Source organism: Phytophthora cinnamomi (assembly GCF_018691715.1).
Source record: "Phytophthora cinnamomi strain GKB4 chromosome Unknown Contig127, whole genome shotgun sequence".
Taxonomy (NCBI): domain Eukaryota; phylum Oomycota; class Peronosporomycetes; order Peronosporales; family Peronosporaceae; genus Phytophthora; species Phytophthora cinnamomi.
Window position 1 is genome coordinate 332,319 of NW_027151060.1, and position 26,907 is coordinate 359,225.

Sequence of the window (26,907 nt, forward strand, 5' to 3'; positions counted from 1 at the left end):
TGGGAATGCTGCGTTTTCACCCTACCGAGGCATTTTCGTAAGCTCGCTCGTGCGGCGAGCAACTCCCACTCGTGCATTGCGACATCTGCACATAACAAGGTTGAGACAATGGTAAGTGTGACGAAACCCTAGCAATCCACTTCAAAACTCAAGTGTGCTCGTACCTGAAAAAGCAAGCGAGAACTCCGACGACAGTGCCAGCGAATCGGTGAATGAGGCATAAAAATGAGTCTTTTCCGGACCTGCTACTGCAGCAAGACATAGCCGGAAGAGCTCCAGATTGGCATCATATGTCATCAAACAATGTCGCTCCGGATAAAGGCAATCACACACAGCGTCTTCGACAGCATTTTTCTCCATGTCGTCTTTGATTCGTTTGGATGCTTGGCGTAACATCTCAGCCTCCACACTCATTTCAATTACATACTTGTGAAACAATTTTGTCAAGTTCGCTTGGTGCTCCCTCCATTGTAAGGTGTCTACATCGTCCTGCTGAAGTAAATCCACTTCAAATACAAAACGTTGCATCCATGAGAGCTGCCGTGCTTCGAGGGATAAGCAACCAAAGTAAGACGAGCTCAGAACCATTTGCAATCCGTCGATGGCGGCGGATGGTTCCAGCAAGATGCCCATCAAGAGACAGATATCCAATGCCACATACTACCTCCGTTCGGAAATAGATGACCATTTGTTTTTTTTTTGCGCAGCGCTCCGCCTCGTTCATTTTCCTGATTATAAAATTGTGGGAGTGCTGGAGATCTAGAGTTGACTCCAAGCGAGGCACAGTCCAGAGAGGCGCAGGCGTTTAAAATGTGGGAGGGCTGGAGATCTAGAGTTGGCACTAAGCAAGACACAGTCCAGAGAGGCGCAGGCGTTCTTGTTCCGCCGCACTACATACACAAAAATGGATCTAAGATCTCACTACATACTTGAGGGGCACACGATTTGGCTTCGGGTGCTACGAGGATCCCACTTGCTGAGAGATGTTGCATCGCATGGCAATGACGTTGGAAGTCTGTCCGTTCGCATCAGTTTGTACTTAGCAAATGTTCGAGCCGGTAATCATTTCCACCATTAGACTTCATGATATGCTCCATGGGCGCTGGCAGGGAGGCGCGAGCCCTCCGTCCAAGTGTCGCTCTCAGTTTTCGCCTCACGCTCATCGTCAGCAACCGAGCCCTCCATCGTCGTCAGATCCCGCATCGCTTGAGTCGAGCACGTGCGCATGTGACACGGGGAATCGGTCGAGGTCGATCCAGCGTTCCAGGCCTCGGCGCAGCAGCGTCAGCGCGTGGCGTCGGCAGGTTGCGCGGGGAGAGTCGTCCGGGCGGTTAGGGCAGCGGGGCGGCGGTCCATCTTGCACTCTTTCTTGACTTGACCACAGCTGCTACTCGATCTCCCATCGAGTTGATCCCATTTCCGCGCTCGACAACTTGGCGGCTCACGTGGAAGTACATTGCAACCCGGACGATCTCCCCACGTGTAAGGCGGCGCAGTATGCTCCCCATCCGCCAACTTTCGAAATGAATCCAGAAGCCAGTGTGCGGGGCCAGCAGTGTGTGGTGGCCAGTCTGGGAAAGCGCGGGAGATTCAGAATTGCAGTAAATATCTGCGCGCTCTTTCGGCTGCTGACCTAAGAGTTGTTCTTGCGTAGCTTGACGGCACAACAGTGTGAACTGGTCCATCCATGCAGCCAGCAAAGCATCCAGCAGCGCCTTCAGTGCACGTGCTTTCGATATGTTACTAGTGTCGTGCATAATATCTTGAATAAATTTCTCCACATTGTCGATATCAACATCCAAAAGACCCGCTAGTCGTTGCATAACACTGGGAAACGCCTTATCCAATGCATTTACAAGCGCTGGATACTGACGGCAAGCAAATAAATAATGATGGAGAGCCTCCGGAAACTGAGCTTTCGAGCCCTGATTCATCATCGTAAGCATTAAACGATGCACGTGTTGCTCGCTGCTTGGCTTAGACGCCATTATTTTCGCCGCAGTCAACGAAGCTGCAGGAAACTGCTCGATTATGCTCATCTTGTCGTTGAAAAATGCTCTCAGAGACTCGTCTCTCTTAGCCTCGTCTTGAAAGCCAAATAGAAGCATCCAATTACTCAAAAGAACATCGCCGGCTTGTGCGCCATGACATTTGTTCTGATACATACGAAACGCGAGTTCATACGCCACCAAAGCTCGATCGAAGATTTCTTCTTCAAGTTGGGTGTAAAGGCTCGCGAGGGATTCGATAGTATACGACATTCTTTTGATCGGGACACTCTCATAACTGTTCGCAGCTACCCAGTACTCAATCACTTTGGGCAGCTCGTTGAAAAGCAAGGCATGGGCGAGAACTAAACACATTACGATGATTTCATCACCGCGTAATTGGCCACGCACCATTTTAGACCATTCGAATTCCGAGGTGGAATCACCAATCTGCAATAGCGCCGAAAGGAGCTCGAGAACGCGCCTTGTGGCGCCAGCACGCCATAGTTTAATACACAGATGAAAACATATTGCCGTCAACAAAATAGACAGATCCTTCTTGGGACTTAAGTTGGAGGCTGGTCCATCTTCACCCTGATTCACTCGAGCAAGATGCTCAAGTAGTCTCCAATATATACCTTCTGCCATGCCCACTGAATCGAAGTCATACGTCGAGATGTAATGTAGCCATAGCGCGTGAGAGCTTGGAAGAAATTGGACGGCTTGCTCTACCATATCAATTTCCGTCTGTTTGTTTGCAACTTGCCCGCACAGATGAAGATATAACAGCCACAGTGCTTCACAATACGCGTTGGCTTCGACTTCTAAAGCTCGAGAAAGTGTATGCAAGCATCGCTTCAGGTTTGACTCCTCGATATTCAGCTTGCGAGGGGCACCGTTGCGGTGCACCGTATTGAGCTCTTTACACAGAAACACGAGCTGCTGCTGCAAGCGAGCATCGTCAGAAAGGTTTGCAGCTTCGTCGCTGTAAGCATAAAACGAACGTATCCATAAGAATCAAAAAGGAAACGCATTACCTCCACAGCAAAATTACGTACCTCAATCCAACATCAAGCTCAAGGTGGGAGATAGCCAAAAGAAGCCACGCATCAGTGTCGTTTGGATCCTCCTCCACTTTTGTTTGTAATGAGACGCCATTCACATTTCTGGATTCGACATCGTCAAAATAACGGGTATCTCCAAGAGCAGGAAGCTCCTCTGGAACATCGAGCAGTAGGAAATCATCTTTGTTTTCTTCAGCGCCATCATCTGTTTGTTGAGCTTGTTGCCCCACGTCTAGCTCTGGTTCAGTTGCAGGCAGCGTAGAATTTATGGCATTTGTACCAAGATCTTTTTCTGTCTATGTTCGATTAAAAAGGCGTCGAATCAGTAAGCGGGTGAGCATCCATCGTGTAAGAGTCGGCACTTACCGCTACGGAATTCTGGGAAGTGCATATCACAGGCCATTTAGTCATGATTCGTCCTCGGAACTCAGCAAAGGCAAGCAGCAATTGGTCCATTTTATCCATTTGCAATACGCTTCCATCCTTGTCATCAGCGCAGTCACCTATACTGTCCTTAATCTTGCTCACCACTGGCTCATAATCTTTTTGGTGATAATTAGAGCAGTTTTTGTCGTTGCAGACTCCGTTCAGTTCATAGTGACACAAAATCCTGCATGGAAAACACCAACGTTAGAAATCCCACAATATCGAAGTCAAGTGCGCAGTACGTACTTCATTGGATCAAACTTCTTTGCAACAGCTGAGTGGAGCGAGCCGGTTTCCCTTAGTTGCTTTACAACGGAATCGCTGGTGACCGAGAATGGCTTAGCGTACTTTGCCGAATAAAAGTGGCCACTGGAACCACGGAGATGATTGACATCATCCAGTCTTAGAGATAAAATATTGTTTGGTGCGCTTTTCTTCGCTTGATCGCAGAGCCATGCTTCCATCTTATCGAAAACGCTGGATATTTGTCCGTACGACTGATAAGGGAACCGTCTCTTATAGCTGCTCGTTGATCCCTTAAGGTTGACTCCAACGCAGGCGGAAAGTATAGTTGAGAGTGTAAAGGAGTTAGGCGACAGCAGGCAGTCGCCCAGCAAACTTGTCAAAAACTGTTTTTGCCGTCGCTTGTAGATAACCGCTGTACTGTCTGCACCCTTTCTTTCCATCCATAGTGAGTCACACACATCGACAACAACTTGCTTCTCAACATCGAGAAGTGCCTGGATATGATCTACAGCATGACGTCGGGTTAATATACACACGATGGCTGTGGCACAGAGCATCGGACAAGAACACAAAGCCTACCCGCATCAGAAGTGGAAAACGTCGAGATCTTTAGGAATTGCCGCCCTGGTTGCCAACAACCAACACCTTGTTGTCTATTGGACGACGGTGGATTCATAGGTCGTTTGCTTCCAACGGCATTCACGCTCGCTAATGAGAGCTCCAGTAACGAGTTGTCAATCACTTCGTATAATCGCTTCCCAGTGTAGTTGCTAAACTCTTGCTCCAGCTTTTCTCGTGACATTACCTTTAAGCACACATTTTCATTCAAATGCATTAGATACAACAATAGCTCAGATATTCGGTATTTATCACAGCTTGAATAGTTACCGTTCCCGTCTGCGCGAGGTGGCGCAATGCAATGCGAAAGCACGCAGCCCCAGCGAGTTCTGGAGTCGCTACATCTAGATCCGCTCCCGCAGCAACTACACAAAAAATGTCATGCACATGGTTCGTCAGCTCAGCTCTCGATCAAGCCCAACCAGCATCCCACAAGCAGGATCTCACAAGGGTGCATATCCGGAGCAACAGCAGCGATCTCTTCTGCGTTAGTCCCCACAGCAACTTTCTTGCTCGGTGGGTCCTCGGTTGTCTCTTCCACTCGCTTGCGCTTGCTCGCTTGAGATCGTTCGGCATTTCTCGCGAGCAGCTGCTTCAGGTTCCTGGCCAGCACACTCGCCGCCTGCTCCTGCTTCTGTGCAATCGGTAGTAAAGCAAACCCGTTAGTACTCCAACTCACGTAATTATTATGAGGCTTTCACTGGTTTTATGTCGCCCACAGACCTCTTGTGCCGCCTGCGCTCGAGCCTGGAGCTCCTTCAGCTCCTTCTTTCGAGCCAGAGCCAGCGCTGCAATCGCGGCTGCAGCCTTCGCCTCCTTATCTTCGCCCTTTCGGTCGTCAGTTGCGAGGGGTTCCGGCTCGCTCATCGCTGCGTTCCCCGCGTTTCGCTCGCCCTTCGATTTTTTGGCACGTTGAAGCTCGAGCAGCTTCAGGAGCTTCTCCTGGCGCGCCATCGACTGTTGACGCTTGGCAATCCACTGCTGACGCTCCTCCTTCAGCCTGCGCATACGCTGGGCGGCCTTCTGTGCCGCGTCGGAGGCTACAGAGCCCTCGGCGGCGGCCGCCGCGGCGCTCGCCTCCCGCCCGACCTCCATCCGCATTGACAAGTGCGGAATCTACTCCGTTGATGTGGTGTACACGAAGTTCGGAGTGATGGTCGTCGACTTTTCAGCCAATCCGCGATCGCAACCTTTCGCCACCAAGATCGCGCTGGCAGTCACCAAGATCGAGCATCAAGAGCATGTCGGGCGTACAGGTCGTGGCAGGAGGCAACCCGCGCAAGGGCGCGATGGACGTGGACGAGCGGGATCAGTGCATCCGCGGTGAGCTGGCCGGAGATGACGGAAGGGGCGGAGAATGAAGGGAGCTGATACTGTATGCGTTAGATATCGTGAGCTGGTTCCAGCGCAAGGCGGATCTCGAGTCTGCAGTGGAAAAGAACGCTGGTAGGGCACTTGGTAGTAGCCGTTTGACAGTACCGGCAAGGGATTTCTCATTGTGGGTTCGGTTCTGGGTAGATATTGAGGCGTTGGAGAAGACGCTGGGCATGGAGATTCCGGAGGTTTGTGCGTTAAAAGCATTATAGAAGCACGAGGGCAGCTAACGAATTGATCACTGGTATTGTAGGAGCTACGCAGCTTGTTGACGACACAGAGCGGAGGAATCTGGTTCGATGACTACAAGGTTGGGAGTTTTGTTTTTCTAATGGGGGCATTGATGTTGACGCTTGACGTTGTGCTGTTCTGTCCGTGTGCTGCAGTCACTGTCGGCCAATGTAGGTTTGAACGTGATAAAAGGTGGCATCGGTTTTACTAACACTGTAGATGTTCTTACTGTCAGGACATCATCAACAATGCGGAATCACTTGGGTCTATTAAGGGCTGGGACTCGGCGTACATTCCATTCGCCGCAAATGTTGATGGTGGGGCGCTCATCACAGACACAAGCGCCAGAAACGCTGTCTTTGAGTTTAATGAAGACGGAAAAGGTGATCGGCCACTTGCACCTACACTGCTCGAGTACCTCGAAAAGTACCGAAACCGACTGCTGTCCGGTAAGTTCGACTTCGTGGAGGACGTCGGACTGGTTGAACGCTCGCGCAAGTAGCACAACGAATTTACACAAGAACTACAACGTTGCAATTGCAACTGCTCGACCTCATTCGAAAAATTCCACTTTACCACATAACTGATCGGATCATTGCAACACGAGCTAATGGAACATTTAATTTGATTCTAGTTTTGACATGCTCTTGACACTCATACGCTTCATGCCAGCACTAGATGCCTCCACGTCGACAGCATCAGACCCGAATTCGTTTTCCTTTCGTCCATCGAGGTCTTTGAGAAGGCGGTAGTGGCGTCTTCGTAAAAACCAACCAAACATCGACACGAAGAAGCCTAGCACGAACATTGTGCCAATTAGGCCAGCGATAGAGATATCTTCTGCACCCCCTGCAACAGTTTGATCAGCAATTGAGAAGCTTAACTTCGCACCATTCGGCTCGATTCGTCGAGCGAATGTGCCCATCGATCTTAAGACACTCGTCTCGTTGCCTAACTGGTTTTGCAGATTCTCGACAATGTCATTCAGAGATTTCTCGCCAACACGAGATGCCGGCAGAATCTGGAAGGATACCACGATGCTGCCACGTTCAAGCGCCGTAATTTCCAATCGTGAGTGTGAAATTTGTAGCGCGGATGCGACCTCCGTAGTGAAAGCAAGTTCGAATGCTTCCATAGCGGTAGGTGAAAAAAGGACTTCGTCATAGCTCATCTCAACTTTGTATTTTACGACCACCCGTTTTGAGCCGCATTCAATACCATTGCAGATGTCAGTGACCGACGGCTTCGTGTCCGTACAGAACTCCTCCGATGGCGCCTTTTCATTAGTTGAAATATCAAAGCACACTGCCTTGCGCGATTGCCTGCCACCACCGCAACCACTATCACACTCACTCCATTCTGTCACTTTCCACACATATTGCGCCTCATCTTCACTCGTCTTAGCACTGCAATCTGGAGGACTATACCCTGGTCGACAAACACATAGTGCGTCCAATGAGTACTCATCGATAGCAGTGTTGGTGTTTTTCAGGTGAGAAGCCAGAGCCCGCCTTTGCCGATGATTGAGGGGGTTTTCGTTGTGGTAATTGGGGAAGCACGTGCCGTGGCCTGAGCATGAAAGTCGTTCACACAAATCAGGTGGGTGAAGAGGACTCACCGCCAACGACTTGGCCGACCACACTGAGAATCCATTCACATTGTGCGCGCGAACTTTAAACGAATACGAGCGTCCGTTGACCAGCGGCTCCACAACTGTCGACGTTGGCACCGACTCCACGGCAGCAGTTGACGCACTTGCGTTCGGTCCAGCCAGAGTGACAAAGTTTACCGAGGCCGACGTAACCCTCTGCGTCCCCACAAGTACATTCTCCTCCTCGTCAAACCAACCCACTTCGTATGCGGTAATAACATCTAGCCCGTCGTCATCTGGCGCTTTCCAAGACACCGCAGCACGTCCGTCAAAAGCCACAGCGTTAACGAGGGTCGGGTTGGACGGGACACCATGCATCTCCTCAGGCGGCTCACTCGACCTTGGTAAATCATACGACGACGAACCTAGCACAACTTGAGATACTGTAATATCAACCGCCTCTTCCTGCGCTGTTGATCCACTTGACCTCACGGCACTCGCTTGCGTCTCTGACAGCACCAGCAGAGGCTCCGTCACCAGGGGGTAGGCCATGACCTCAAGCTTGTCCTGACTTCCGTCGCCTGATGCAACTCCAACATCGACAGCTGAATCAGCACTTCCGGCTTCTGAGCGCGTGGAGAAGTGAATCTCGGCGACGTCGGAGCTTGCAGCTGCGTGGTCGTGGTGGGAGAATCTCCTTGAGCCATCTCCGACAGGTGAAACCTCCACGAAAGCGCTTCCACTGCCACTGGCACCGGAGCTGTAGGGCGTAGCAGCAGTTAGACTACATAGCAGCGCCAGAGAGACCGCACAGCGCCAAGGAAGAGTTGGCATCGCAGCAATGTGACAGAAAATGACTGAGCCAAAGACGTCAGTACTTGTTTCGGCCAATCACATGCACTATTCTAATCCTTGGATTGTGATTGGCTACTCCGAGGTAGGGCGGTACTACCGTTGGGCGGTAGGGGGTTCTACAACTTGAAGTGACGCCTTCGCCACTCACGGCGCGGCAGTATTGCCAGCAGCGCAGAGTGCCGCGCGCGTCACCTGGTTGTCGTTGCCCTCGGAAGTGCGGCCTCCAAACACGTACATCGCGTCGTTGTAAACTACCGCCCGGTGCCAAGCACGAGGGATAAGAGGGGGGTCGCTTTTGACTAATTTCCACGTCGGAACATCGTCGCCTGCGCGTATAGCCAGCACAAGTAGTTGTTAGACTACGAGCTCTTGAGCAGCAGCTTTTAGCTTTCCATGGGACGTACCGTTGCCAAGGTCCAGCACGTACGCATCGCCTTTTAAGCAGCCCGTGTTGCCCCCGTAAACAATCAGTTGCGACCCAATGCTAGCGCTGGAGTGAGTATAGCGCGGCGCCGGTGCACACCCTAGGGTCTCCACTTTGCGCCACGCGCAACTGATAACATCCTCGGATATACTATCTGCGCGAACGTGCGTCGAAGTTAGATCAACCACTACAGAATTCCAACCGTGCACTTCTTACCAATCTCGAAAGCGAATAATTGACCTCGCCGATATTTCCCGTCATATCCGCCAAATATGTACATGCGATCTTTGATGACACATACCGAATGCGTTGACGATTGCCCTGGGGCATCACCATGAGGTTTAAGCATTTGCCAGGTCGGTATCTCAAGGTCTGCTTGGACGATTTCGTATAAAAGCATGTTAGAGCTGCTGCTGCTGCCAATAGCACACTCGTCATTGCATTGATCACGAACCGAATCGTAGTGCAAAGGTGTCGCTAAGCCGCTGTGGGTGGCCGTAGCCTCCATACAAAATCGCCATACCGTGCAACACCGTCAGTGAGTACCAGTATCGCATAGATGGTGGTGTTCCTGCCACTTCCATCTTCTCCCATTTCCAGTCCCCCGATGCTACAATAAGAAGGGCACAGCACACAGTAAGGTAAGCAACGCCATGGTAATCTGTACGCGACAAACCTAAAACGTAAGCGCAATCACGTACTCAGGTTAAGCGCATGAAGTTCAGTGAGAAATTTGCCGTCAATCGTGCCACCGATGGCATATAGCGTGCCCTCAATGATAAATATCTGAAGAAGATTTCCTGGCGGCGGAGGTGTACCGCTAATCGGCGGCTGGATCCACCGAGGCGAATGATTCGTTGCAAGATCCAAAACGTGTAGGTCGTTCAGTCGCAGTTTGCCGACAATCCCACCGACAACAATGAGAAGATTCCCATACAGCGCTAATCCGCAGTCATACCGTGGCTCTGGTAGGGTTCCCTGTGCTTTTATCGTTTCCCACTCTAGATGGGCAATAGCGAGCTCTTCGCGTTTAATCTTGCGTGGTCTTGCTTTCCGCTTTCCAGTCTGACTTGTTGGAGTTCGAGTACCTCTTGCCAAGGTTGTAGTCGCTCCCTCTCCCGTGATGGATACACAGCCAAATGAACCACCACTCATCTTTCTAAAAGATGTCCGCTGAGATCGCGGTGGCCCTGGAACAAAACTACCACTTAGAGATGTTCGCGCAGCGACTGCAGGCGATGGACGCTCAGAATCTGAAGACACCAAATCAGCGAGATCGATGACATCATCGATGTCGCTGAGGTTGTCCAGCTGGAGTGAACCGTCGCCCGAATTCGGAAGTAGATCACAATGTGCTCTACTCGCTCCAGACATCGAAGCATTGCCACAACAACAATTGTTGTGATGAATGCCGGGCAACGGAGCGATCTACCAGAGCATTAGCATCATCCGACCACGCATACCGTTAGTCACCTGATAAATCCATCCTCACACACAATTATAACAATGTCACCTACAGGAACATGGAGGTCTTGCCTCGCTCCAGCGTACGAGTAGCTCATCGTTGGCATCTCCGCCCCATTGCACCTGACAGATCGCTCTTCCCAGCTTTAAAAATCTGCTGGGCTTGACACAGCGGACAATCCCCAGAGCTGCGAACGACTGCTGCATGCAGTAGAAACACAGCACATGGCCGCAGTCCTGGTGGACGGGCACTTGCGTCACGCGGAGACAGATCGGGCACGAGACGCTTTGCGGGCCCGGCGCGAGCTGCAGATGCACGTTGTACGCGGTTTCAAAGCCAGCCCACGCGCCGTCGTCCGCCTGGAAGTGTCCCGACGCGAAGAACTCCTCGTCCGCATCATCGATATGCGCGGCCTTCTCCTCTCTGTCGTCCTGCTGGCGGCGAGCGTCCTCGTCTCTTCCTCCTGTCGCCTTGTCGCCACTGTGTGGAGTATCTCCGTCCCCCACGGCGGACAGCGATGTGCCTACGCTCGCCAGACGCCTCATGCCGAGCTCGCCGAAGGCCTCGGCCGCGGGAAAACCAGCGCCGTCTCGCCCTCGTCGTGCGTTCCTGGAGAAGACGCAGAACCGAGCCGGAGCTGCCTCTATCGGCGCGACGATTGGCTGAAAAGTGCCTCATCAAACACGCGAAACCATAGTCAAACACGCCATTTTTGGTGAATGTATCCATCTAACGAACACGCAGAAATAGTTTTGAAACACGACATTTCGGTGTTTGACAAGATAGGGTCACCATGAAAAGCTACACGCAACCTCTTGCCCCGCTGGGCAACAGGCTTCATACACGTGAATTACGCTCACGAAGAGTCTTCGTCGTCAATCCTGAGCATGTTCTCCGGATCGTCGCAGTCGTCGCCGATCGGACAGTTGACGTCGTCGTCGGGCATGTGGTACAGACACTTGCTGATGAGGAACTCCTGCCGGTACTTCTGCACCGCCACGTCCTCGGGCACGTCGTCGATACATACCTCAAGGAAGTATTTGAATAAGAACATGCCACCGATGAAAACGAGAACATCCAAACGCGGGTCGCTGTGTCCAAATGGTTGAAAAAGTCGCCCGTAAACACGACCACGGCGGCATTGGTGCACACCGAGATGGCTGCAAAGGCCTGCAGAACCAGGTACCAGTAACCCATGCTACGGACGTTACGCGGCCGAGGACGGCGTGACTCGAAAATGAGGCGGTACGCATCCAGACGAATTTCGAAGTAGTTATTCACGTACGAGAGCAGGGGCGCAAATGGGAAAGCCACAACGAACATTGTGGTGAAGCCGAACTGGAGAGCCATCTCGGTGTAGTCATCAAATGTGCCATGCCAGTCGTACTGCGCCATAAAGAGCTCGCGCTCGGCATCAGACTTCTTGTAGTCGTCCAAGTGACCCAGCAGGCGGTACTTGCTCATATACACGAACAAGCGCGGAATGGCGACCTCCGTGATGTTGCCGACGAACAGGCGCGAGCAGAACACGATGGCGAGCATGTACTCGAGTTCATGCATGCAGCTGATATCGCAGCCCTCGAAGCCCTCCTTGAGGAACGCCACGTAGAAGAGACCTGCGTAGTTATTGACAAATTGGAAGATCACAGTCTTGACAATGAGGCTGTTCTCATACTCCATGTCCGTACGATGATTCTCCTGGTCCACGAGCACAATCGACACGTAGTTGTAAATCTTGGTCATGATGGTAATCTGGACGACATTTGCCAGAGAAGACACAATCGAGCCATACTTGTAGTCATCCAGCACGAGCTTGTCCGAGTCGTTGCCCTTGGTAAGGTCGTACGTCAGCATGAAAATCGATGAGACGATCACGAACACAATCAGGATGAGGAAGGAGATGACGACCCAGCTATAGGCCACACGCTTCAGTTTTCACGCGGAGGGAAATATCGCGTGGACTTGCCGTTGATCGGTGACGGGATGCGTTCGCCGTAGAACTGCGGTCGAAGGTTCACTGTCTCTGAGAAGTGCGCAGTGCCCCAACGAAGCGTTTCTCGTGAGTTAAGTCGTTTCCAGTTCTCGAGGTAGATGGTCATCCAGATGGTCATGAAGGCACCGAAGAGCGGCGAGATGTACGCGAACACGGTGTTGTAGTCATCGTGAGGAATGGAGTAGCTAACAACGCCCGTGACAATGCCCACCAGTGTTGGATACAGCAGCCACTTAGTGTAGTGCCCGAGATACAGGAAATAGAGGGCCACCTTGACGCCGAAGTACTGGCAGATGCGGTCGAACGGCTGGTTCATGGGGGACGTGTTCCACACGATCCAGTGCTCCTTGAGGTCCATCTTCTCCTCTTCCTCGTGCAACGGATACGTCTCCACGATGATCTCCTCGTACACCAGCCGGTCGATGTCTTGGCCAGCTCCTGTCTGGTGGTTGGTGATGATGTGCTCGATGAGGCCGATGCGGTCGGTGCTGGAGAAGAGCGAGCCGTTGGGGCCCTTCTTGCTGTAGAAGTGCTGCAAGTCTCGGGCCTGGAAGTATGGCGCGAATATGTAGTCGAACGGCGAGTAGCTGTACGTCTGTTTCACGTCGCGGATCGGGAAGGGCGCGATGCCGTACTCGGGGATGCCGTTGAACGAGGCGCGGCGCAGCTCCGTCGGGTCCAGCTGCAGGTGCATCTTGAGGACCTCGGCCTCGCGCCGCATGAGCTCCTCGGGCGCGCGGATCTTGCAGAACACGAGCTCCTTGCCCACCGAGTAGAAGAGGCGCAGCCGCAGCCCCGCGCCGCGCAGGCGATTGATGATGGTGTCGCGCTCGTCGCTCACCTCGATCACGTGCTTGGGCGGATTGGGGAACACGATCACGTAGTCCCAGCGGCCGGGCGCCTCCGCGGTGGACGTGCCGTAGTCCAGCGGCACGCGCAGACGCACCTCGGCGGTCTGGGGCTGCGGATACGGGTCGGTCATGGCGAAAATGCCGCCGCCAGGAAGGATCTGGTGGGAGGTCATATCGTATCGTGGCGGGCTGATTTACAGTGTATCCAGGATTTGATGGTTCACCAAAATACGGGCTGAAATCAAGTCCAGATTTCGGGTGGCGCCGATTCCCGTTCGGCTCGCCTAAGGTAAGCCTGCTGTGCAAGTCCTACTGAAACGCAGGACCTGCAGGCTAGTAATAGGCCGCCACTACAGATGGCGACGCTGTCTCGGGGGATTCGCCCCAGCATCGCCGGCCTCGCAACGTTGGCAATGCCGCATGGCCAGCCAGTGAATCACTGGCAGTGATTGTGCAGACGCACGATCCGCAGCGCCGATCTTGAACCGTTGTCGCTCGCCGTGCCGGCGTGGCCAGCGATTGCCGGAATAGTCCAGTGCTGCGGGCGCAGCAATCCCCGCAGGCATAGAGCCCGCGAGCGGCACGCCAGGAAACGCCGTGGCTACGGCGGCTATCATACGTGCGGCCCCACCTGCGAACTGACAAACGTTTCGGTGCTAGCCTTGACCATTGGTTAAACCAAGCAGCGCTCCAAGCGGCAGCCATTACTCGTGACGGGCGAGTCACGAGTAATGGCTGGCGCCGGTGCTACAGCCAGCTATAGCCGCCACGACAGACAGGACCCTGGTCGCCACCTCGTATGCCCAGCGGCGAAAGCAAGAATAGCTGGCAAGCGGTGGGTTGAGGCGAACGGATCTCCTCAATCTGGGATCGACGCTGGTCTCGGATTTTACTTGCCCTGCGAGCTACGGAGCGCGGTACGGTTCCCAGGCGCGAGCCTCCTCATACCACACGAACGTCCTCGTCACCTCGCGGCAGGCAGCCGATGTTAAGCCGCGGGGCTGCTTGGTTGCCAGCCAGCAGCAGCAGGTGGTGTCGGCGATCCCGACGGCGCCGCCCGTATCACCACCCCCTGTTGGTGTTGCTGCGACCGTGTGAGCCGTCTGCAGCCAATGGCGCGCGGCCAGCGGCCGTGACGAAGCAGCGGAGGCTTTCTCTGTCCGATCAAATATCAGATGTCGTATATTCGAACAAAGAGGTCTTGGACGATCGCCTCCATGCCTTCCTTCGACCGCCGCCTTCTCAATCCGATTTGACTGAACCTATCTTGTAGCAAAGGGTATTGGTTCCCCTCGGTACATTTCACCGCGAGGCGTCATATGACCGACCCGGAGGGGTCAATAAAGTTCAGAACTGCATTTCTCATGAATCTCGAGGTGCGCGCCACCATACATTCGCCGGGCTGCCACATTCGCGCTTTCACTCGCCGGCGCTCACAGCAATCTCTAGCAGCACTCGACGGTTGACGCGGGTGGACGGACAGACAGATAGGCAGGCTAGCAGGGATGAACAGCGCATCGTTCTCCAGCCTCGTGAAGCACCGCATACAGCGGCGCGGCAACAGCACCACCATCGGCAGCGACGCGAGCACATTCATCTCGAGCGTGTCCTCGCAGCGCACCACGATGCTGGCGTCGCCGTCGCTGTCGTCGTCGTCCGAGACGCTCGAGGACTGGATGTACTGGCAGCGCGACGCCAACAACGCGCACTGCTGGACCAAGGTGTACGGCGTGCTGGACAACGAGTTCCTGTGGCTCTTCAAGGGCAACCACTCGAGCCGCACCATGTTCCTGCAGATCGCCGTCTCGAGCGTCGAGGTGTCGGGCCAGCGCCAGCTGCGCATCGTGGACCCGAACGGCGAGGACATCGAGATCTGGCTGCTGGACGAGGACAGCTTCGTCGTGTGGCGCCAGCGCCTGGAGGAGGCCGCGGCGCTCACGACGCAGTTCTTCCGCATCACCGAGATCGAGGCGCGCCGGCTGCCGCGCAACAGCGCCTATCGCGGCAGCCTCGTGACCTACCGCCGCGCCAGCAAGCGCGCGCGCTACAAAGCCGCCATCGAGTGGATGGCCGCGCGCTGGAGGCAGACGTTCGTGCAGCCCACGCGGTGATCCAGGCAGCAGCAGCTTCGAGACATTGTCGCCCGGCGGCCCTGATCCGCCGAGCCCCACTCGCCCGGTCTGCCGCAGGCCACGCCGCGGAATTTCTCAGACCGATCGTGGTGGTGGGCGCCCTCGGTGGCCGAACGCCTCAAGCAGTCGTTTCAGGGCGCCTCAACTTATTATCCTAGGGTGTAGCCACCTCCAGACCTATTTAACACGACACGTTTCGCACGTTTCCGGATGAGTCAAGTCCAAGCAGCGACGCCCTTGGCGTCCGCGAATATTTGCTCGAGCCCGTCCCTGCCCAGGGTCCTTGATTGTGGACGGCGGCTTGAGGCGGCCGCGGCGCGGGATTTGCCGTCGCCGAGTATTACGGTCCTCGCGAGCGGGTGGATGCCAAGGCGTCGAGGGCCCATGCTCGACCATTCCGCGAGCAAATTTGCTGCCACGCCGCACGCTGATGTGGGTGCCTTCCATTTTCACACGCGCGGCGTGGGCGGTGTGGTGTGGTCGATCGCCTATCGACGGGGCGGCGGGCGGTTTCCCCTCAATTGTACTGGACTCGTACGGTACCGTGCACGGACTCGACAACACGTAGATTTTCCTATCCCCGTCTCGCGTCGTCGCATAGACCCTCGTTGCCCTGGCCCCAGGGTAGATCACTTCGAGTTTTGCGCCGCATCGGACCGAGACAGCATGCGGCGACTGTCGCTGACGGCCATGCCGTCGCGCCGGCAGAAGCAGCAGCAGCGCGCGAGCCTCAGCTCCGCCTGCGGCAAGTCCACGAGCAGCCTGCGCTCGACGTTCGGCAACTTCAGCATGCTGTCGTCGCTCTCGGGCTCGCTGTCCTCGGACTCGCTCACGTCGCTCTCGACCGCCTCGAGCTCGTACGGGGGCTTCATGGAGGACTACGACGACGTGGACGAGGAGCTCGAGGACCAGGAGTGCTGCGAGCAGGGCTGGATGTACTGGAAGAAGGACGCCGACTGCTGGCTCAAGATGTACGCGCACCTGCGCAACGAGCTGCTGTGGCTCTCCAAGGGCGCGGACGACGTGGTGGCCGTCGTGCAGATCGCGGTCGCCGGCGTCCGGACCACGAACATCGGCAGCGTCATCGCCCGGGGCCCCTCCGGAGAGAGCATGGAGCTCTTCCCATATGAGCGCGAGCGTACGCGCGAGTGGATCGACGCGCTGTACGTCGCGGCGCAACTGACGCAGTCCTACGAACGCTCCGTGGCGGCCGAGTCGGCGGAGACGGAGATGCCGCACCGCGAGATCAAGGAGGTGGAGCAGGTGTACACGGGCACGCTCGTCATCTACAACGCGGAGCAGAAGAAGTCTCCGTGGAAACACTTCCTGTCGGCCAAGCGGCTGCGCGACGCGTGCCGTCGCCGAATCGAGAAGTTCGTGGACCGCTTGGACACCTCCAAGCGGTAGATTTTTTACGTTCGCCGGGCCTGGACAACGGCATGTAGAGCTCGACAGCTCCTAACTTATTTATCAAACGTGTACAAAGTACATTTGCCCTCGTGTAGCAGCCACTGCCTCCGTCTCCGTTATCTCCGCTGTGCTGTCGTCATGTGGCCAATATCATTTACTTACACACGTGTGCTTTGGCTGTGCCTGGCTGCCTCGCCTAAGAATGCGCTTGCTTCAGTTCGGCGAGGTCTGCTCGACCGGCCCCAGATTCAGTGGGCTGGTGTTGACCACCGGCCCAGGATCGTGGCGCCAGCAATATGCGTTCACTTTGGAGCATTGCGGTCGCATGGTTGCAAGCCGAGCACAAGCTAGGCAGTCATCCTGGGTTTGCTTATCCCGCGGGTGGGGTTCCCTACACAAGATGATGCCTGGCAGGAATTGCAGCTCTGCAGTGACGGTCATCGGCATGACGCCCTCGGGCGTCATCGCGATCGATCCTGCGATTCCTGCGGATCATCATGTCCTGGCGATGAAAACCTCGGCTGTCCATTTTTGATGGCTCGGGCGCAAGACGGGGGCAACACAGAAACCTTATGCGCAGAAAGCCTACGATTTCGCTCGCCTACGACTTCTCGACTTCCAGGGCTGCTTTGTGCGTGTAGAACTCGTCCGCCCACTTCCGCATGTGCAGCTTCTCGGTGGCCCGGGCGGCTTTGACCGGCTCCGGGTCGAGCGGGTTGCTGAACATGAGGTCGAGGTGGTGCGCACCGCCGTCGATGAGCACGGCGACCACCGAGTCCGAGTAGTTCTTCAGCACGCCCGTGGCCGAACACGGGTCGTAGTTCCCGTTGCTGAAGACGATGTTGCTCGCGACGCCCAGGAAGCGGCGCCCGCCGTAATGGATGGTCGGCCACGCAATGCGTGCATCGATGCCCCACTCTTCGTGGCAACTCGCGTTGTCCGCCGAGTAGCTCCACGGCGCATACCAAAACATGTCTGACTCGCCGTCGGTTGTTGTCGGGCCATATAACTCGGCGCAGTAGATGTAATCCCAGAAATCGCTGTCCACAGCATCCTCGGTCGATGGTGCTCTCAGCTGGTAGCATTCCTTGTCTTGTGTGCTGTTGTAGTACACTCCAATCGCCTTCGAAAACGCTCGCAGCAGCTCGAAGTTGCCGTCGTCGGTCTCATCGAAGCTGTCTTGCAAATGCGTGCAGGCTACTCGCATCGGGTACGCAGGCAGCTCACTCACGCCGTTCATTATGTAAGACGACGGGTACGGGTAGTTGCCCATAGCCATGGAATCGAAGGAGTCTCTCGCCCACCCCATCAGCGCGTCGATGTCTTCGTCCGTGTCTAGAGGGGTATCTTCGCAGAGGGCGAGCGCCTCTTTCAACTTACGTCGGCCACTGCTTGTCTTACCAAAAGCTCTCATTGTTGGCCACGCTCGACGGACGTTAGGGACACAGTTCTCTGCGGACCCGGCTGCGGGAGATGCATCGAACGTTGTCACTTGCGAATAACCCCCAAGGTCGTGAGCGACTTCATCACCAAAGTACGATAAGATGGGAGCCGAGGCCGCAATGACGCCGTCAACGATGTGCGGGTACTTCATGCGGAACCAAGACCCTAACATGCCGCCGTATGAACCGCCGAAACCAATCACAGGGATATCGCGCTGCCACGCCTCCTTCAAATACGTGATCAGCACCGCGTAGTCCGCCAGAGCCTGCTCCGTCGACAAGTACCGCATGTGCTTGGTCACGTTCTTGCCGAACGGTACCGACTTGCCGAAGTAGCGGTGTTCCGCGAACACGAGCATGGCGCCGAACTCGTCGGCGTTCTCCCACATGAGACCCGTGTGGTTGAGGTAGAGCTCGACGTCGGCCTCGTTGCCGACGTAGAAGAACATGACGCCTCCCGGTCGGAAGTGACGATCGCAGACGAAGTATCGTTGACTGTAGGTGGGGGCTCCGACGTCAAAGTGGTCGAGCGTCTGCGTGAAGAACTTCTCGTCGCATTGCGCCAGCAGGTTCATTGACGCACCTTCGGCAGCAAACACCTTATTAGCAGCACTCGGAGCATGGAGTTCGTTGCTGTCACTGACGGTCGTCGTTGCGTCCTGAATACTGAACAACAACAATGCCGCCGAGGATATCAATACAGCACCAAGCACGACCACAAACCAGGCAAAGCCGATACGATGGCCACAAGCGGTAGCAACGCCAGCATTCAGCAAAATGGGAGTATTCTCTTTGTCCGGCATGTCGATCTTTCTCTCTCGACGGTAGTTGCGCAAGAAAAGCACACGGCATCTGCATTCAGCCCCCCCCCCCCCCCCCCCCCTCAGGTTGATGAGTGTGTCATGATGACACTGTCATGTTGAAGTCGGCCTGCCACATGGGCTGGTATGTAGTCGTCCAAGTCCAAGCTAATGCTGGTCAAGGATGTGGTGCTGCATTTATTGACAGATTTGCGTTTGTCCAAAGCTATGGATCCTCTCCTTCGTCTTCCCCCTATCACTCGCTGGCGATGCCCGCTTTGTGCTTATAAAACTCGCGAGCCCACTTGTGCATATGCTCCTTCTCAGCTTCACGCACTGCCAGCACCGATGGAGTGTCGAGGTTGTTGCTGAACATGAGGTCAAGGTGGTGGGCACCCCCTTCGACGGATAGAGCGACGACAGAATCGGAGAAGTTTTGCAGCACACCCGTACCCGACCACGGATCATAGTTCCCGTTGCTGAAAACGATGTTGCTTGCGGCCTTTAGTGCCTTTCGCCCACCGTACTGCGTCGTAGCCCAGAGTGGGCGGACCTCGATGCCCCACTCGCTCTTGCAGTTTTCGTTGTCGGCAGTGAAGTTCCACGAAGTAGGCCAGAACATGCTGTCCTCGTCAACGGTTTGCGGCTGGTAGATCTCAGAGCAGAAGATATAGTCCCAGAAGTCCGAGTCCAGGGCGGATTCGTTGGACGAGGCACTGAGCTCATAGCACACTTGGTCCATTGTGCTGTTATAATACACACCAAGTGACTTGGAGAAGGCTGACAGTAGACCGACTTCGTCATCCTCAGCAAAATCATCGGCCACATAGGAACATGCCACGCGAACAGGGTATGCCGGCAGCACACTGACGCCGTTCATGATGTAGGAGGACGGATAGGGATAGTTCCCCATCGCCATGTAATCGAACGCTGACTTAGCCCAGTCCATGACTCCATCTACTACAACTAACAGAGTATCCTGTATGTTTGTCTGTAAGTCCGTCCGTTCTCTATCTTGGGGGCTTAGCCTGCCGTAGAGCATCGTCGGGGGAGCGCCCTTCCCGCCTGGCGACAGTGTATTAGTAGCCTACCCTATGGCATCCCACCATCCTTTTGACTGGCTAATCTATGCCCGATATTACAAAAATAGCCTTGCGTTATATTTATTCGTGCTGTGATAGGCTGAAATTGCCACCCCGCTAAAATTTCCGTTTTTGAATTCGAATTCGGGCGCGGCGGAGCGACGCAGGGCGCGGACGGCGGGCGCCGCTGCGAGCCCCACAGGACGCGAGCGCCGCACAGCGACGACGGTGCGCTGCGTGCGCGATATAGCAACCCGTATATGCGCCCTAAAGTCGATAAAGTTAATAGACGACGACCTTCTGGGCGTGAGCTAAATACATAATATATTATTACTGCTCTGTGATTGGCCGAAATCCTCTCTGTTAGAATATATTGCTATTCGGGGTGCCACACACATTTCGCGATACAGCGCGCGAAATACAAGACGTGCGCTGGACAGGGGTGATCCCGGACCTTCAAGCACCTTCCACAGGACCTTCAAGCACGCAGGATCTTCAAGCATGTTGGACATTCGTGCACCGAACGCGATCGCGTAGTAGTAGAGCGAGCTGGAACAGCGAGCGTAACGGGTTGGGACAAACGGTATATCCAGTAGTGAAGCGAGCTGGCACAGCGAGCGTAACGGGTTACGATGAATGGTCCTTCAAGCGCGACCTGCGGGACCTTCAAGCACCGACCTGGCACAGCGAGCGTAACGGGTTGGGACGAACAGTATGGTAAGTAGTGGAGCGAGCTGGGACAGCGAGCGCAACGGGTTGCAATGAACGGTATGGTAAGTAGTGGCCTAGCGAACTGGCACAGCGAGTGTAACGGGTTGCGATAAATTGTCGATGAAGTACGCCGGACCTTCAAGCACTTCGGACCTGCAAGGCCGCAGGACCTACAAGTACCGAGCGCTATCCGTTGTAGTGGCGCGAGCTGGCACAGCGAGCGTAACGGGTTGTGACGAACGGTATATTCAGTAGTGGAGCGGGTTGGGACGAACGGTATATTCAGTAGTGGAGCAAGCTGGCACAGCGAGCGGAACGGGTTGCGAGCAACGGTATGTTCAGTAGTGGAGCGAGCTGGCACAGCGAGCGTAACGGGTTGAGACGAAAGGATTGCCAAGTAGCGTAACGGGTTGCGCCGAACTGTAAACCCACCGGAGCGATGCGGAGGGGGCTATGACAAATAGTGGAGCGAGCTGGAACCGCGAGCGTAACCGCCTATGACTAACCACACACACACCGCCGCGAAGCGGCGGCGATCGGCTAGTATGATGGAGGCACGCCGCGCTAATGTCACACTGCACCCCAGGGTGACTGAATGCGTGCCTCCGATCTCGTCGCGTTTAGCAGGTTGGCTGTGCCACGTTGAAGCGAGCACATTCAGCATGTGGTTACCGAGAGCCAACCGGTACATACCGGTACCAGTTTGAAATTTGAAATCGGCGGTCTCTCATTGGTCGCAAGTCGCCATACTGGATCCAAGTCAAGCGTGTCTCCACTCCTTTCAGAGCCGCATTGCATTTTCCCCCAATCAAACCGGAAACGGACGCGAGCGCCAGACCCACGGGAGCTGCCGCTGTATCTCGAGCCTACTCCGCTCGCCGCGCCCCACCGCCGCCACCGCGCGTATCCTGTCTATAGCACGCGTTAGTTTCCGCTCCATCGCAGCCGCACAGCCATGTCGTTCGTCCGCAGGAGCGTCCGCATCAACAACGAGAACGAGGTGCCCGCGGATCTGCCTGCCTCTCGCCCGGGGAAGGTGCGGCCAGCGCTGCAGCCAATGGACGCTGTGGTCCAGACGGAGTAGACTCAGTTTTGTGTGGTGGTTTGTGCCCCGCAGCGCCAGATCCTGCAGGATGCCGGCAACGTCGAGAAGCGCCCGAGGCTCACAAAGACGGAGAGCAGCACGACGGCGGCAGGCGCCCGCCGCACTGCGCTGGGGGATGTGACCAATCGCCGCACAGCGCTGGGGAACGTGACCACCCGCCGCACTGCTCTGGGTGATGTGACCAACAGGATCAACGTACGTAAAGCTGCGAGGGAGATGCCATGCAGTGGCAAGATGCAGTTAAATGACAATACTGTTTGTGTGGCTCAGATTAAGAAGGAGAGCATGAGCTTCATGAGCTCCTCGGTCGCCAACGCTGGAGCTCTGGCCAAGAAGAAGATCATCGCCAGCAAGCGCAGCCTCAGCACCGTTAATGTCGGCGGTCGTACCGCTACCAATGCCAATGCTAGCAAGAGGGACTTCAGCAACGTTAATCTCAGCAGCCGGGCGACCAGCAGCACAACGTCGCTTAGCACACGCAGCTCGTCGATCCTTAGTCGGATGAGCCGTCCGCTTTCCGCCACGACCCCCGTTGCGAGCAAGCTTGATTCGATGGGGCTCATGGACAAGGCTTCTCCGATGGTTGATGTCCTTCCGCCGAAGGCCGGACAGGAAGAGCACGATATTGACTCGGAGGACAAGAACGACCCAACTATGTGCTGGCAATACGCAGAGGACATCACGAAGTACCAGTTGGAGATAGAGGTGAGGCAACTTTTTCCGTTTAAATTATCTATGAGTAGCAAGTATCTGACATACTTTTTCTTTACTGCAGAAAAAGCGCAAAATCAGCAGCTCCTACATGGCTCGCCAGTCGGACATTACCTCGAAGATGCGTGCCATTCTTGTGGATTGGTTGGTCGATGTTCACTACAAGTATGGCCTTCTGCCGCAAACGTTGCACATTGCTGTTCTCCTGATTGACCGGTACTTGGAGAAGGACCTCTCGGTTAAGCGTCAGCGTCTGCAACTTGTGGGCGTGGCGGCGATGTTTATTGCCTCGAAGTACGAAGAGATTTATCCGCCGGAAGCAGAGGATTTTGTGAAGATCACAGACAATGCATACTCGCGCGAAGAAGTTTTCCAGATGGAGGCAAAAATGCTGGCTACACTTGGCTACCGGGTAACGTTCCCGACTGCCTTCCAGTTCATGAAACGATTCCTCAAGGCGTCTCGTACGTGTGATGACCGCGTGGAACACTTCGCTCATTACGTCATTGATCGCAGCCTGCAAGAGTACAAATTGATCAAGTACCTGCCGTCCACGATCGCCGCATCGGCAGTCCACATCGCTCGCACACAAACGGGTGATTTTCCTGCCTGGGTACGTTATGAATGGCTTGCCATATTGATATTGTTGCCTCGACTAACGCTCAGCCTGTCAATGTGAATTGTAGTCGTCGACACTGGAACACCACTCATCATACACTGAGCACAGCTTGGATCCCTGCATCGCGGATCTAAAGGAGATACTGTGGAACACTCAAAACAACGTGGGCAAAATGTCGAAGCTCACTGCTGCCCGTCGAAAGTTTGGCAAGGAACGCTTCATGGCAGTGGCTGTTGAGCCACTCGTGTTCGGCAAGAGCACTTAACATGCTTCTGAGCATGTATTTTATGTATTCTTGCCAGTGAAGCTGCAGTGACCGCCCATGCGTTGACAAAGTATGAACCTGATTGTACAAGAACGGCTTCACCAACCCCAAAGCAATCGTCCAGCAGCGCATCCAAGGCAATAGCCTGTCGAATCCATATACTTTATTGTTCAGACACTCCAATCGCGCAGGTGTATGTAGGCATAGCATGTTAACAAACAATGAAAGAGCACACAACCTAAAAGCAGACGGCAAGATCTTCCAGAAAAGTGGCATGGTACATGTGTAAGAGGATCTATTGCAATCAGAAACTACGAATCTGCCTCTTGTTTTAGTCCACGCCAAGATCATCTTCCTCCTCCTCCTCTTCATCGCTGCTAACGTCCAGAGCCGAAATCTCGTTCGCAAGTTCATCAGCAATATCAGCTGACACTTCCTCGTCTTCGCCACTAGTGGGAAGGAACGAAGACGCCGTGACAGGCTTTCTCTCGACCTCCTTCTGCTTCTTCTCAGCCTTGGTCTCAGGTTCAGGCTCCTTCTTAGCCTCGATCGCCTTCACCGGAGCCACAGGAGTCGGCGGGTGCACCACCTCACCGTTTTCGGCAGTTTTGGTCTCCTGATCGCCAGCAAATGACTTGGCACGGATGTCGTTCCAGTCAGGCTCCTCGCCCTCTTCATCACGGATCAGGAAGTCGACAAGCTTGTAGATCTGGTCGCCGATCTCCTCATCGGGCTCCACCAAGTGCGCATCGCGGATGATTGGGTACACCTTCTTGCGACGCAGCTCCTTACGGCCGTTGCGGGTCGTGCACAGCAGCAGCAAGCAATCTACAGCCGAAAGACGCACCAGTCGGTCGTGTTCGCGCTTCTTCTTGTCACCCTGGCTGTACACGACCGGGTTCATGCCCATCTTGTCATCCTCATCCAGCTCCTCCGGGCCGGCGAGCAAGACCATCATGTGCGTGGGAATGTCCAGCTGGTCATACAGGTAGAAGTGGTTGTCCGTGTCGAAGCACAAGTTCTTCATAGCAGCAGTGACACCTCGCCGACGCACGACATTGGGCGACTTGAGCTGCGGCAGCAGCGCACCGGCCAGCGACGTGCTCTGGCGCATCTTGAGCAGGAAGTCGCGGCCTTGCTCGAGCTGACTGATGTTGGCCAGGATGTTCGCCACGTACTGGTACTCGTCGTCCCACTTGGGCTCACCCGTGGAGCTGTCCACTCCATCAGGCTCCGGCTCGCCCTCCAGGAACGAGTTGGTGAGTTTGCGGATCTTCCGCTCGCGCACTGCGATGGTTTCGTGCGTGGACTTGTCGTCGTAGCCGAGAAGAGCCTTGGCGCCCTCGGGCGTCGTGGTCACATTGGCCAGCAGCATCATGGAGTAGTCGGTCAGGCGCCACTCCTCGTCCTCCACCTGGGTCATGACACGGTTCAGCAGGTCGAACTTGAGCGCGCGCTCGCAGGCCGCCGGGTTGGCGGCCGTGAGGTTGATGAGCGCCTTGATGGCGTCCTCGGCAATGGGGCGCATGTCGCTCACGACGCGGCAGAGCGCCTGCACCACGTCGAACTTCTTGAGCTGCAGCAGCTGGAACATGCCCTGGTCCGACGCCGTCATATTGATGAGCAGACTGGACGCCGACTTGCGCAGCTCCGGCCGCGGGTGCGACAGGAACGACACCAGCTCCTCCATGGACTTGACCTGCTCCGCCGTTGCCTGCTCCGCCATGGTCACGAGATGAATCAATCTACCGGTCTGATACCCGAGGCGTCGATTGAATAATGGCCACCAACGAAAGCGCATCAAAACGCACAAAGCAATTGTCCGGAAAAATGTCTCTATTTTTGTTGAAATGTGGGGCATTGAGATTACGTATAGGACACTTCATCCCGTCCACAGCTGAATAATATCGGTGGACCACATCACTATCTGTGACGTGCTACGAGCCCCATACATATCGACGATGGAGGTGGCTCTCAAGCGCATCGCGGATGCTGTGCGCCGCACCCGCGGCGGTGTGGTGTCCAGCGCCATTGAGGCTCGTTCTATCCCCGGCATGGGAGTGGGGATCGTGGCGCGAGAGTACATTCCGAAGGACACGCTGGTGTTCCAGGCCGGCCAGGAAGTTTGGTATCCGTTCTCGGCCGAACACGCACTGGAGACTGCGCAGCAGAAAGCCCCGGGCTTCCTGAACCAATTGAACCAGCTACTGGCGTCTAACAGAGCGCTGAGAGAGGGCTCATCCTTTGTGCCGAGTGCACTGGTGCTTGGGGTACATATGCTGGTGAACTTCCCGCACGCGGAGGACCCGGAGACGACGTTGATGGCTATGGCGAGCATGGACACTCCGCTGTTGGACGAGTTGTACGTGAACGCCTTGCCACGATGTGTGGACCTGCCGCTGTACTGGAATGAGAAGCAGTTTGAAGAGCTGCAAGGCTGCGAGGAGGCGCGGCGAGCGATGCAGCACGGGTAGGAGGTGATGAAGTCGCTTTGAGTGGAGACCAGAGTGCTGACATGTTGCTGCAGAGCACGGTTTTATTCTCAGGTCTACCGGCATTTGTTTGGCGCTAACAACCAGTTTGTGAACCCGGAGGCGTTCTTCTGGGCGATCTCAATCTTGATGTCACGAGCTACTTCCGGCCAGAATCAACCGTTCGCGCTCATTCCTGTCTTCGACTGGTTTAACCACGCTGACAACGGGTACATTGTGGAACATTGTGCGCCACCGGGCATGAACATTAGTCCTAATTCTTATCATTTCTTGCTTAGTGATGAATGTGTTCAGGAGTTTGACTCGCAAAAAGGCTTCATGGTTCACACAGTAAAGTCTTACGAGCCTGGCGAGCAACTCTTCATCAACTACGGCAACCACGGGAATCTCCGATTGTTACGCAACTACGGGTTTACTATTCCGAGCAATCCGTACGACACAGTCAATCTCCCCATGCCTGCATCGCTTCGACAGCCAAACGAAGCAGACCCTGCTTTCTCCCAAAAACGCGACCTACTATTGTCGGCAACTGGAAGCCAAGTAGCCATGCCAGTTCTCAACAGCTTAAGGTTTGCGTACGATGGAAGTCTTGCTCAAAACGAAGAGCAATGGTTGGAAATTATGCTGGCTACGCCAGACGAGCTTAACGAGATTTTCAAGGAAGCAGCGTCGCAGGGGTCGCTGAATGCTGGACCGACGGCCACTTCGCTGCGATCGCCTTCATCGTTGACGCAGAAAGTTCGTTCTGAAGTGGGCAAAGTGGTGGCATCTCGACTGAAGCAACACGCTTCCTCGTTTGAGGTAAGCAGGCGTCATGCTGCTGAGATTTTCGGTTCAATACTAATGTGTGCTCCTGCTTGGTCTTTTGTTGGCAGGAGGATGACGTGTTCTTGCGTGCAAACGAGCAGCAAATGGCACCGTGGCTTCGATCATGCCTGCACATCCGAATGGGTGAAAAGCAAGCACTGCTGCGTGCAGCGTCCAAATACGCCTAGACGTCTGGTCGCATAGA

At 55.0% G+C, this 26,907-nt stretch overlaps 10 protein-coding genes across 10 annotated transcripts; 5 read left to right on the forward strand and 5 right to left on the reverse strand.

The window, feature by feature from the left end:
* Positions 1-21: 21 nt before the first annotated feature.
* IUM83_07110 (SCN circadian oscillatory protein (SCOP)) lies at positions 22-5,443 on the reverse strand (the record flags this gene model as incomplete). Its single annotated transcript, XM_067931374.1, has 11 exons — positions 22-85; positions 165-183; positions 2,885-2,973; positions 3,047-3,348; positions 3,419-3,662; positions 3,725-3,752; positions 4,179-4,229; positions 4,304-4,529; positions 4,613-4,707; positions 4,790-4,976; positions 5,066-5,443. 11 exons carry the CDS (start codon positions 5,441-5,443, stop codon positions 22-24), a joined length of 1,683 nt encoding a protein of 560 aa, XP_067780435.1.
* A 140-nt stretch (positions 5,444-5,583) lies between these two features.
* Positions 5,584-6,449, forward strand: IUM83_07111 (Ubiquitin family protein; the record flags this gene model as incomplete). Its single annotated transcript, XM_067931375.1, has 6 exons — positions 5,584-5,665; positions 5,729-5,788; positions 5,861-5,904; positions 5,970-6,026; positions 6,103-6,117; positions 6,183-6,449. The coding sequence occupies 6 exons, from the start codon at positions 5,584-5,586 to the stop codon at positions 6,447-6,449; spliced, it is 525 nt and encodes a 174-aa protein (XP_067780434.1).
* Positions 6,450-7,435: 986 nt separating this feature from the next.
* IUM83_07112 (Kelch repeat-containing protein) lies at positions 7,436-9,522 on the reverse strand (the record flags this gene model as incomplete). The annotated part of the gene is made up of 7 exons (XM_067931376.1): positions 7,436-7,516; positions 7,566-8,298; positions 8,542-8,719; positions 8,798-8,971; positions 9,034-9,189; positions 9,272-9,427; positions 9,519-9,522. 7 exons carry the CDS (start codon positions 9,520-9,522, stop codon positions 7,436-7,438), a joined length of 1,482 nt encoding a protein of 493 aa, XP_067780437.1.
* A 652-nt stretch (positions 9,523-10,174) lies between these two features.
* On the reverse strand, positions 10,175-10,827 carry IUM83_07113 (putative atp-dependent protease; the record flags this gene model as incomplete). The annotated part of the gene is made up of 2 exons (XM_067931377.1): positions 10,175-10,245; positions 10,335-10,827. 2 exons carry the CDS (start codon positions 10,825-10,827, stop codon positions 10,175-10,177), a joined length of 564 nt encoding a protein of 187 aa, XP_067780436.1.
* A 311-nt stretch (positions 10,828-11,138) lies between these two features.
* IUM83_07114 (anoctamin-like protein) lies at positions 11,139-13,257 on the reverse strand (the record flags this gene model as incomplete). The annotated part of the gene is made up of 3 exons (XM_067931378.1): positions 11,139-11,373; positions 11,469-12,194; positions 12,245-13,257. 3 exons carry the CDS (start codon positions 13,255-13,257, stop codon positions 11,139-11,141), a joined length of 1,974 nt encoding a protein of 657 aa, XP_067780439.1.
* A 1,374-nt stretch (positions 13,258-14,631) lies between these two features.
* On the forward strand, positions 14,632-15,237 carry IUM83_07115 (Liver carboxylesterase 2; the record flags this gene model as incomplete). The annotated part of the gene is made up of 1 exon (XM_067931379.1): positions 14,632-15,237. One exon carries the CDS (start codon positions 14,632-14,634, stop codon positions 15,235-15,237), a length of 606 nt encoding a protein of 201 aa, XP_067780438.1.
* Positions 15,238-15,924: 687 nt separating this feature from the next.
* IUM83_07116 (Liver carboxylesterase 2) lies at positions 15,925-16,665 on the forward strand (the record flags this gene model as incomplete). Its single annotated transcript, XM_067931380.1, has 1 exon — positions 15,925-16,665. One exon carries the CDS (start codon positions 15,925-15,927, stop codon positions 16,663-16,665), a length of 741 nt encoding a protein of 246 aa, XP_067780441.1.
* A 4,993-nt stretch (positions 16,666-21,658) lies between these two features.
* On the forward strand, positions 21,659-23,403 carry IUM83_07117 (Cyclin B; the record flags this gene model as incomplete). The annotated part of the gene is made up of 5 exons (XM_067931381.1): positions 21,659-21,739; positions 21,821-22,003; positions 22,079-22,513; positions 22,584-23,132; positions 23,206-23,403. 5 exons carry the CDS (start codon positions 21,659-21,661, stop codon positions 23,401-23,403), a joined length of 1,446 nt encoding a protein of 481 aa, XP_067780440.1.
* A 331-nt stretch (positions 23,404-23,734) lies between these two features.
* IUM83_07118 (uncharacterized protein) lies at positions 23,735-25,129 on the reverse strand (the record flags this gene model as incomplete). Its single annotated transcript, XM_067931382.1, has 1 exon — positions 23,735-25,129. The coding sequence occupies one exon, from the start codon at positions 25,127-25,129 to the stop codon at positions 23,735-23,737; it is 1,395 nt and encodes a 464-aa protein (XP_067780443.1).
* Positions 25,130-25,364: 235 nt separating this feature from the next.
* On the forward strand, positions 25,365-26,890 carry IUM83_07119 (Histone-lysine N-methyltransferase setd3; the record flags this gene model as incomplete). Its single annotated transcript, XM_067931383.1, has 4 exons — positions 25,365-25,873; positions 25,931-26,104; positions 26,174-26,696; positions 26,771-26,890. 4 exons carry the CDS (start codon positions 25,365-25,367, stop codon positions 26,888-26,890), a joined length of 1,326 nt encoding a protein of 441 aa, XP_067780442.1.
* Between the last annotated feature and the right edge of the window lie 17 nt (positions 26,891-26,907).